This window comes from Sceloporus undulatus, chromosome 1, assembly GCF_019175285.1.
Source record: "Sceloporus undulatus isolate JIND9_A2432 ecotype Alabama chromosome 1, SceUnd_v1.1, whole genome shotgun sequence".
NCBI lineage: Eukaryota > Metazoa > Chordata > Lepidosauria > Squamata > Phrynosomatidae > Sceloporus > Sceloporus undulatus.
The window spans coordinates 206,589,558-206,600,485 of NC_056522.1; the positions used below are offsets into that span (position 1 = coordinate 206,589,558).

The 10,928-nt window shown below is 52.1% G+C and overlaps 1 protein-coding gene across 1 annotated transcript; it reads right to left on the bottom strand.

The window, feature by feature from the left end:
- Window positions 1-3,945: 3,945 nt before the first annotated feature.
- Window positions 3,946-6,898, bottom strand: SP9 (Sp9 transcription factor). Its single transcript, XM_042444852.1, has 2 exons — window positions 6,765-6,898; window positions 3,946-5,552 (listed from the first exon to the last, which is right to left on the bottom strand). The coding sequence occupies exons 1-2, from the start codon at window positions 6,783-6,785 to the stop codon at window positions 4,122-4,124; spliced, it is 1,452 nt and encodes a 483-aa protein (XP_042300786.1). The 5' UTR covers window positions 6,786-6,898; the 3' UTR covers window positions 3,946-4,121.
- Between the last annotated feature and the right edge of the window lie 4,030 nt (window positions 6,899-10,928).

Below are 10,928 nucleotides of genomic sequence, written 5' to 3' on the forward strand. Positions count from 1 at the left end.
GCTGAAATGGAGGGCATGCCCTGGAAAAGGAGGACGCCCTGCTTAGGAAGGAAGCCTCCCTCTCTGCTTCTGGAGTCCCAAAGGCAGTCAACCGGGTCCCTGGAAAAGAGGCTGAAGTCTCTCCTCCTCCTCCTCCTTCCCTTTGGCTTCCTTCCTGGGGAGCCTGGGAATGATGGACGTTTCCTGACCCTCGGGGGCAGCGGGGCCTTGCAAAGGCGGTCCTTGATCACTGAGCTGAAGAATGGTCACCCGGGGCTGGCAGAAAACTGGACCTCGAGGGGAGACAGAGAGACAGAGAGCCCTTTGATCTGGGTTTTTTTTATTACACACCCCAAACAACAGAAAAGGGCTGACTTCTACCCAACACCCAGCCAGGAGGACGCATTCCTCACAACAACAACAGCAACAGCAGCAGCAACAACAACAACAACAACAAGGCTTCAGAGAGGAGGACGACGACGAGGAAGAAGAAGAAGCGTAGAGGCGCATCCTGTCCCTCCTAAAAGCACTCTTGACTTTGCAACATTTGCGTATCCTAGTCTCCCCTTCCAAACCTCCGACCCAAACACCCCTCACACAGAACCAGACCCAGATTAGACTGAGAGGGAAAGGGGGGCTGTGTGTGTGGGGGGATGCTCACCCACTCCACCCGTGTCACATTTACTCACACTTTTACACCGAGTACGGAAGGCGGCGAGAGGAGAAAACAGAGCCCAGGGGAGGAAGGGGAAAAGGAGCCTCTCCAAAGACTGAAGCAAAAGACCACCACCAAAGAAGGAAGGAAGGGAGGGAGGGAGGAAGGAAGGAAGGAAGGAATCAGACTCAACATTGTTCCTTCTCTTTCCTCCCAGAATCAAAACCCCAAAATCCTCTCCCAACTCGCGCCTTTGGTTCTCTTTCTTGTACGTGTACTGCCCTGAAAAAAACAAACGTCTCCGCGGCCGCATTTTAAGCACAAAATTGTGGACTCCAAACCCGAGTCTTGCTAGTACTGTAGTAGTAGTATTAGTAGACACAACAGATGTTTTTTATTCCGAGGCTCCCTCCCTCCCTCCGCTTGACTGGCAGCACAATCCCCTTTTCCAGGGTTATAGGAAGGAGGATAGATCAAACTTTGTTTTTAAAAAAGAAAGATTTAAAATATGCTTTTGGAGCCTTTCGGGCTGCAATGCTGCCGGTCTAAATTGACTCTCCCCCTCCTTGCCTTCCCTTCCCTTCTTCTCTTCTCTCTTTCAGCCCTTAAAAGTAGCGCAATTAAAGGCGGGGGAGAGACGATGGCAGCGATTTCCTCCTCTTTTTATTTTGTTTTCCGGGGGGGGGGGGAAGGGAAAAGGACGGACTGTGGCTGTTAAGTTGGTGGCCAGGAGACAAAAGGGAGGGGAAACCATTTTCATTTCAATAATTGCCTTCTGCTCAATTTAACCGCAGCGCCTTCTATATATTTATTTATTTATTTTGCTGTTGAAAGGAGAGCCGTCCTAAATGAGATTCCTGTCCCAAATGTGTTCCCAGGCCTTATCCCAGGCTTTTTAATTATTCCGGAGTCCCCCCTTTTTTTGCCTTCAAGAATAAGACGCTGCGCTGCGTAATCACAAAGAAGTCAGAGAGCATCCTTGAACCTTTTCAATAGCAGAGCCACTGAGATATTCAAATAACAAGCGAGGAGCATTTGACTGCATTTGGGGGGTTGGTGGGGGGTTTTTTTTGTGTGAAACCTAAGCGTTTCCAATCCACTATTTGCATAGGACCGACTCCCTTTTGAAAAGGGAAGGCGCAGTTATCAAACCAAGTGCTTATTTTCGGGAAAGCCTTCTTTAAAAACCGTTTACGTTTTATCTCGCCTGGCCCTTCTCTCCCCCGTTTGACATGCAAATGCGGCGCAGTTAATTTGGACAATTAAAAGGATCTTCAAGGGAAGGCTTTGTCGCGGAGGAGATATGTATATATGTACTCCGAGGGTTTTCCCCGCGGACCAGCTGAGATAAAGTTGGCCAGAACAAATGATGTCTAGGAGATTAATTAGATATTTGATAAGACATGAATCTCTAATAAGGGAATACAAGGCACAGGGGGGAGGCGGCGGTGTGCTCCAAGTCAAAATTAATAACATTTAACAAGGTTTTCATTTAGGCATGAAATGTCTTTTCCGGAGGATTGACTCTAGCGCTTCATTCCCCCAGGGCCGACTTTCCTCTAACCTTCTTCAAGACCTAGCTTCAGAAACATTTAAGAAACATAAACCTTTTAAAAAAAACAACAACCTGGAATTCACTTTAAATCGACTTTTAAAAACATTTTAAAATATTCGGATTTTTTTTTTAATTAAAGGAACGTCGGTCCTTTTACCAAGAGAGAAAGTGGCATTTTAAAGAAAGGTCTGCCTCCGACTCTGTCCATTCAAAGTAATGGGACTTTTGCCACTGACTTTCCACTAGGATGTGAATTGCAACCTTAACAGAGTTGGGGCTTATTTAGATATTTTTGGTTCCCTTTGTCTTGGAAGATTGACTGATTAAATTATTTTAATTCGACAGTAATTGCATTTATAGTAACTAATGCCGGTTATGATTCCTCAGGAGTGCATCCTACACAGTATAATGAAACATGATCCCTGGAAACTGTGATCTCAAACCCCAGCCTTCATGTTTGTATCTAATACAAACGTTCGTATCTGACCTGCGTTTTCAATCTGTGAGCCGCCTTGGGTCCCTTGGGGAGAAAGGCGGCATATAAATGAAATATATAAATAGAAATAAAAACACCAAGCGGGTTAAGAGATATAATCCAAGATTGCAATAATAATTATTATTTAAAAACGACCTAGTCGGATGGGGTGAAGGGGAAAATGAAACCCCAGAGTGCGTTACTCAGAGTCCTTTAATAATACCAAAAATGAAAATATTATGTCAACTTTTTTTGTTGTTGTCTTCTTCCAAATACAGATAAACGCATTTAAATTCTTTAAGCAACCTTAACTTACTGGTGTGAGTGAAATCTTTTTTAACTCAACGTTTTTTTAAATATCTTTTACATATATACCGACCTCCACAAAGTGCATCAGAAATAATAATAATAATAATAATAATAATAATAATAATATATATATATATTTTTAAAAAAACCAAATCAAAACAAAACAAAACCAAAGCTCCCCTGAATTTCAGGAATTCACCCCCGAAAGGAAAACAAAAACAAAGATATCGGAATTGACATTTACAAGGAGGATTAAAAAAAGAAGAGGAGAACACCATCCTCTCTCTCTCTTTGTGTATGTGGTTTGGATCCCTATTTATACATGTATATATTTGATGAATTGCAGAGAGAAAGTATCTCTCGGACGTTTCCCAGTTTAGTCTTCTCACCTTGCGACTCTCTCAATGTGTGTGTTTGTGTGTGTCTGTGTTTAGGAGTGCGAACGAAAAGGACGTTTTTGCCCTTTCCCCCCTACTTCAACATTAAGTATAAAAAAAGGGTCTGGTCAAAGACTGTAGTCTGCTTTTATACTTATAAGAATCCAATTTCCAAAGGGCTGCCTCTGGGTCCTGGGTGGCGGGTTGTGTGTCGGGAGAGTTTGTTGCCTCCAGTCTGCCTTTATTATTATTATTATTAATATTATTACTGTTATTATTATTATTATTGGAGAGCCAGCCAGCCAGTCCGTTGTGTCGCGTGCCTGTCTCTGTGTGTGTCTCTTGTGAGGTCTCATCTCAGCCTCTTTTCTCCCTTTTCACCAAACGCGTTTGAGGAGGAGCTTTGAAGAAGGGGAAGGGGGCTAATGCTTTTCATAGCGTTGCCTCGCCTCAGTCTTTCCAACCACAGTCTTTTTGGGGGGGGGGGGGTCACTTTTCCGTCCACTCTATTTTCCCCTTCTTACCCACCCCTTTTAAAAAACATTTAAGAGCAAAAGAGGGGGAAAGGGCAAAGCGGGCTCAAAAGTGGCGGTGCTGCTTCTGTTTCTTCTGCTGGGGTTGAACTTTTCATTCTTTCTTTTTAAAAAAGAATTAAACCAATGCCTGCTTAATTAGCCTCCCCCCTTTGGCGCCCTTTTGGGGGGTCTCTTTTTGGCGCGCTCTTTTCCCGCCCAAATTCCTTTCTTCCCCGCCTCGGAGTCCCGCGTGGCTTCAGGGGTCTCCGGCGGCGGAGTCCTTCCCTCCTCCTCCTCCTCGCCCTTCGTGGAGGACCAGGTCGGGCGACTCGGAGCGAGGGGTCTCCAGGTTGCTGGCGTCGGTGTCGCTGTCGCTGCCCTTCTTCCCTCCGCCGCCCGGGCCGCCGCCTCCTCCTCCGTTGTGGGTCTTGATGTGTTTGCTCAGGTGGTCGCTCCGCATGAAGCGCTTGTTGCAAACCGGGCAGGCGAAGCGCTTCTCGCCGGTGTGAGTCCGCAGGTGCCGCTGGAGCTCGTCGGAGCGGGTGAAGCGCTTCCCGCAGAAGAGCCAGTTGCAGACGAAGGGCCGCTCCCCGGTGTGCCAGCGCAGGTGGGCCTTCAGGTGCGAGGTCTTCCCGTAGACCTTCCCGCAGCCGGGGATGTGGCAGCTGTGCAGCCCTTTGCGCCGGAGGCTCGCCCCGGCCGGACCCAGCCGCTCGGCCTCTTGGCAGTTGGGGCAGTCGCAGGTGGCCCTCCCGGAGTAGCGCCGGGCGGAGCGCGAAGAGGAGGACGAGGAAGAGCCGCCCCCGGCGCCTCCGGCCGCAGCCACCGCCGCCGCTGCCGCCGCCGCCCCGGAGATCATGGCGCTGACGGCGGCGCTGGAGTCCGAGTAAGCGCCGGGCAGGACGGGCTTGAAGCCCTCCTGTCCGAGCAAGTGCTGCCCGGTGGAGAGGAGGTGCGAGGCGGCCGAGGAGCCCAGCCCCGTGGAGCTGAAGGCCGAGTGGGTCAAGGAGCCGAAGTCGTTGTAGGCGCCCAGCTGGGAGTGGAGCGAGGTCTGGGGCGGGGCGCCGGCCCCCGAGTGGAGCGAGCCCTGGGGCCCCTGCACCTCCAGCCAGGAGCCCGGCCCCGCGTGGACGTCCCACCAGGAGGAGGCCGCCGAGCCGGCCCCGCCGCCGCCCACCTCGCCCGAGTGCAGCGTGGAGTGGAAGCCCGTCTTGTACCAGGACTCGTAGGGGTGGGCCATCCCCACCCGCGGGTACAGGCTCTCCGCCGCCGCCGAAGGGTGCACCTTGGAGATGAAGGCCGACTGGCCCCCGCCGGGCTCCTGCGCCGAGGCGGAAAACAGCCCCCCGTAGTCGCTGCTGAAGGCCGAGGAGGTGGGAGAGGTGGAGGCTAAGCAGAAGGCGCTGTTGGCCGCCCCGCTGCCGCCGCCGCCGGCCCCTCCGCCGCCGCCCCCTCCGCCCAGTCCGCCCGAGCCCCGTCCCGAGGCGGCGGCGGCGGCGGCGGCCACGGTGAAGCCGGAGAGTCCGGAGCCCAGGTTGCAGCTGGAGGCGGAGCGCTTCCACGGGTGGAAGCTGCCCTTGGCGAAGGCGCTGGACTCCGGCAGAGTGGTCAGGGGGCTGGTGTTGCCGATCTTGTTGCAGGTGGCGGCCAGCATGGCCAGCGGCGTCGTCCCAAAGCGTGGCTCTTCCTGGGGTTTGTGGGGGGGGGGGGGGGGGGGGGGGGGGGGGGAGAGACAAAAAGGGAGACGTCAGCATCAGCACCTCGAAGGTATCGGCATCAGCACCCCCAGAACAGGGCACCCAGGGCAAAAGTTACGAGGGAAAAGGAAAGGAAATATGAGAAGAAAGGAAAGGACAGGAAGAAGAGGAGGAAAGGAAAGTGGAGAGGTAAGGAAAGAGGAAAGGAAAGGACAGGAAGGAGGAGAGGAAAGGAAAAGAAAAGGCAGGAAGGAAAGTACAGGAATGAAGAGAGAAAAAAGAAAGAGAAAGAAAGAAAGAAGGAAAAGAACGAAAGGAAAAGGAAGAGATGAAAGGCAAGAAAAAGAAAGGAAAGGAAGAAGAGGAAAGGAAAGAAACTGAAAGAGGAAGGGAAAGACGAGAAGAAGGGAAAGGAAGGAAGGAGGAAAGAAGGGAAAGGAAGGAAGGAGGAAAGCATAGGAAGAAGAGGACTGGAAAAAGGAAAGAAAGAGAAAAAGAAAAGAAAGGGAAGGGAAAAAAACTTCCGTTCAGTTTGACCTCCTGAGAGTTAGACCCAGTTTGAGGACTCCAGCCCTGACCCTTCTTCTCAAGGGTCTCACTCCTGTTCAGGAGAAACGCTGCAAACGGAGACAGACTGTAAACCAAGAGAGCCCTAAACTGCACCCACAGTACAAGCAGAGACAACACCACGCACAGCGAACCCCACGCTTTCATCTGTCTTAACAAACAAACACAAGGCTACGATTACCACCGCTGCCTGCCTGCCTGCCTGCCTGCCTTCTTTCCCTAGTGCTGGGTCCAACTGGTGTTTAAAAGCCCCAGAGATCCCTGGGGGCAAAAGTGTTTTTTTGGGAGGGGGGATCGAAAGGAAAAGGAGGCGCTGTCCATCCCAAGCGCTGGAGGGGAAGGGAGGGGAACCTGCAGGACGCCTGACTGAGGGCCCTCATGCAAAACCGGGGAGGCTACGAAAGGCGTAGGAAATGCGACCCAAAAGCGGGGGAAAGGAGAGAGAAAGAAAGAGGGGGATTTAGTACTAGGAGAAACCAAACTAGTAGGAACGAAATCGGGGGAGCGGATCATATGCAGAAGGGAGGCTTTTCTCGTCCCCCACAAACAAACCCAAAGCCCCTTCTTGAAGCTGCAGCAACAGTTTGGGTGGCCCTTAGGCGAGGCTGCAAGGCAATCCCCCGCGGCAGGCTTACCCCGAGGATAGACGTAGCCATAGCCGAGTCCGGGCGCAGAGCTGGGAAGGGAGGCTCCCTGCCTTGGGCGCAGACAGACCCGCCGCCCGCCCGAAGCAGCAGCAGCAGCGCCTGCAGAAGTGGCTCCTCCTCGGGGCTGGGGGCGGCCAAACTCAGCCTAAGTGCCGCCAGCGCCTGCTTTGAAGTACCTCTGGCTGCGCGTCTCAGCCAATGAGGGCGCGGGAAGCGGAGGCAGGAGTCGCCCTGCAGCCAATCAGCGGCGCCCGAGAGAAGGGGACCCGGGCAGCTCTGGGCGCGTGCCAGGGAAAGGCAGCACTGCCCCAGACACAGCGTCACACTGGAGCAGCTGATATAGACCTATAGACCTATATACACACACATATATACACCTATATATACCCCCTCTCTCTAATTCATAATGTATAATTTACTATATATATATATGGTAAATTATATATTATAAATTATATATATATAGAGAGAGAGACATGTATATATGTGTGTGTGTATACATGTGTGTGTATATATATATAGGTAAATTATATATTTTATGTACAATATATATGTTTAAATTATATATTAGTTATATTTGGTGTATATAGGATTTATGTGTAAATATGGTAAATATAATATATATGTGGTGTGTGTGTGTGTACTGTATATAACGTATAAATGGTAAATTATATATTATATATTATACATGAATGTATAGGCATATGTGTATATGTAATCTCTCTCTCTTGTGTGATTAGTATATAATAAAGATAATAATATATAATGTAATATATATATGATAATATATATAAAAATAAGGCGTTAGGGGTTAAATACGTTAAAGGTCATGACAGAAGAGAGGTCCACTTGTGAACCATGTCCACCTCCTGCCTTGCCTTCTTCTCTTCCTCTTCATCCACTTGACCATTTCTAGCCTGGGAGCACAGAAGGGCAGAGAAGGGATGGTAGAAGGAAACGGGGGCGTTATCTCCTCCGGACCCTCCTCTTCCTCCTCACCGGTTTCTTCGTCGGGGTCTTGTTCTCTTGTACCCCGGAGATCCGTTCTAGTGATGAATCCTGTCTCTTTGAAGGGGAGGAAGATTGGTCCCTGCTGTGTAGGCCGAAAGGAGCGGGGGAGAGCTGCCAGGGCCTCCTGCTGTGGTTCCCAGGCCCCAGTGGCGTTTTCCGCCTCCTTCCTGCGATGCTGGCCAAGGTGCTCCTCTTCATGGCTGGCTTCTTTCGTTAGGACGGAGGGGTGCTTAGCCAAGGGCGAAAGGGTCGGGGTTGCCTCAATTGGCGGGGAGGGAAGGCGAGCTGTTCCCAGGCCCCTGGCTTCGAGCCCTGGGTGCCTTGCAAGGAGCAGGGGCTGGAGGGTGGGCTTCCCCTTCCAGTCTCCCCTCCCCAAGCTCCAGACTTCGGAGCCCACCGCTTCAGGGGGGCCAGAAGGGTCCTCCTCTTCCTGGCCTCTTCCAGAAAAGAAAAGCAAAACTGCGAAGCGGTCAAGAGAAACGCCTGCTTCCTCCCAGCTACGCTCCAAAGGGAGGACATTTTGGAATACTCCTAGATGGAGGACGCGTCCTGCAAAAGGAGGACCTCTCTGCTGCTCCTGGCAAAAGACCACCAACCTCCCCAAAGCTTTCGTTCGGCGACCATTGGGTCCAAGGAGGGCGCTCGAGGATAGCTTTCTTTGGGGAGAGTCTTATTTCCCCACACATTTTGGGATATGGTCAGCCCCACACTTTGGGATCCAACCCCTGGTCCCTCTTGGGAAGGGAGGAGGGAGGAGAGCCTAGGCTTCCCTCTGGGCTTCCGTCTTTCCAGGTGCTGCCAGGAAGCTCACCCAGGAGGCAGAGCAGCACGCCGTGGTTCAAAGGCAAGGGATTGGGAAGGAGGGGGGAAGGCACCCCTTCTCTCCCCAGAAAGAGAAGGAGAAGGCCACCCGCCCCTCCATCCGGAGAGCATCCCCAGGGGCTCTCAAAGGAGGAGCAGGGCCGCTGCGCGGGTCAAGGTGCCCCCGGACGGCGGGGCAGAAGCCAGGAGAGCCTCGGAAGGGCTGGCGATGGAGGGATGGTTGGGTTTTTTTGGGGGGGGGGGAGAGAGAAGGAAAGGGGGGAGAGGGGATGGAAAGGGAGACCCGACGCCTCCTTTCGCAGGACGCGTTCCTCCATTCCACGCCTTCGGTCCAGGAGACATCCCAAAACGTTCCTTCGTTTTCGAGCAGGACTGAGAAGCATCGATGCGTCTTTGGTCCTGTCTTCCCTGTTTGGGGAGATTTGGCCGTGCCTTGTCCTCCTGCGGCCAGGACTATCCAGGGTTAGAAGGAGGAGGAGGAGGGAGGGGGATCTGTGTCCGGGAAGAGACCCTGCAGGAGGAGGTGCCCACTCCTCCGGTGGCCCGGCGGGGCAGAGCAACAGGGGGAACTGGCAAAAGCCAAGGCTGTGCGTGTGTGTGTGAGTGAGGGAAGTGAGTGTCGGGGGCAGGGACGGTCAAGGCCTCCTGGGGAGAAGGCAGCTGGCCAGGGAATGGCGGAGGGAGTCCCCGGAGTCCCCAGGGAAGAGCCCTCCAGGAGCCTTCACCCACAGGTGACAGAGCCTCCCGCCTCCTCCTCCTCCTCCTCCTCCAGCCCTCGGGTTTAATTGGAAGGGGAGGGAGAGGGCTCGCTTGTTTTTTGGTTTATTGGGGGGGGGAGGAGAGGAGCCCCCCCGCCCTGGAGGGACTCAGGCAGGCACTGGAGGTAAGTGGCCCCCGAGGCGTTGCGCTGGCTAACCCAGGGGACAAGGAAGCGGGGAGGAAGGGAGGTTCTTCTTCTCCTCTCCCAAAGAGGAGGAGAAGAGGAAGAGAAGAAATAAATGTGAAGAAGAAAAGGAGGATGAAGAGAAGAAAGGAAGAAGCAGAGAAGGAGGAGGAGGAGGAGGAAGAAGAGAGGAAGAGAAAGAGGAGAAGAAAAGGAAGATCAAGAGGAAGAAGAGGAAGAGGAAGAAGAGGACGAGGGAAGAAGAAAGGAGGAGGAAGAGGAAGTATAAAAGGAAGAAGAAAACGAGAGAGGAAGAAGAAGAAAGAAGGAGGGAGAAGAGGAGAAAGAGATCCCATCATCCAACGGAATCTTGCGACCCAACTGACAGTGTGTGTGTGTGTGTGTGTGTCCTTGTTTGGTTGTTCTTTTCTTTCTGACTCCACTCTTCCTTGCCCACAGGCCTGATGTGCCCCCACATGAGAATTCCCCCTCCCGTCCGCTTCCTTTCTTCCACAAACAGGACCAGCCTTCTCTTTCCAAAGCTGTGCCCAGGGTTTAGCTATATTTTTGACCCCCCCCCCCGGGCGCGGTCTGCTGTCTAGCATTCCCCCGTTCCCTTCGTCTATTAAAGTGGATGGAATGCACTCAAACCAGTAAATAACAGCAAGAGGGGAAGGAAGGGGATGCCGCCTGAAGCCGGAGGGACGAGGAGCATCCCCCTCCTCTTCGGGAGGGTCAAGCGCTTTCTGTCGGGTTTCTTGGTGCTCCGAAAAGCCCCTGGTTTGAAACACAAGCCCCGCGTGTTACGTGGAGTGCGGCGCTGCCTGTTAAACATTTGGGGAGGGGTCCCCAGCGTAATGAACACCGGAACAAAGGCCCCGCTTCGAGGGGACACATCATCGTCGTCATCACCCTTTTTAAAGTTAAACAATTTTCGGGGAATGGCTTGCAGCCGCCGCTTTACATTATCAAAAAGGGCCCAAATAATGCGGCTATATCATAGCGCCTGAATGCTGCCGTCAGCCCCGAAAGTGCCATTTGTGCGGAGGCTGCCGGGTGCCTTCGCTCGCCTCTTCCCCCTTTCGCTCTCTCTCTTCTCTCCTTTCTTTCTTTCAAAGAGGGGATATCAAGCCATTTTCTTCCCGACCCAGACGGAGCGCGCGGAAATTGCCTCCCTTTGCTGGCAATCAGGGGCAATTTAACTGAGTGCAATTAGCACTATAAATGTCGATTCTGCATAAACAATTTTGACTAAGGAAGGAAAGTGGGGTGAGAACCTCATATAACTGACTGATTTCTTTTAAATATATATATAATATATAGATATGAGGGGGGACGATCCGGGTCTCCCACAATTGATCCGTGACGTTGTTTTTTTTGTTCTCAGAAATATTTACATGGTAAATACAGAGTGGCTAACAACATGCATCTCTCTT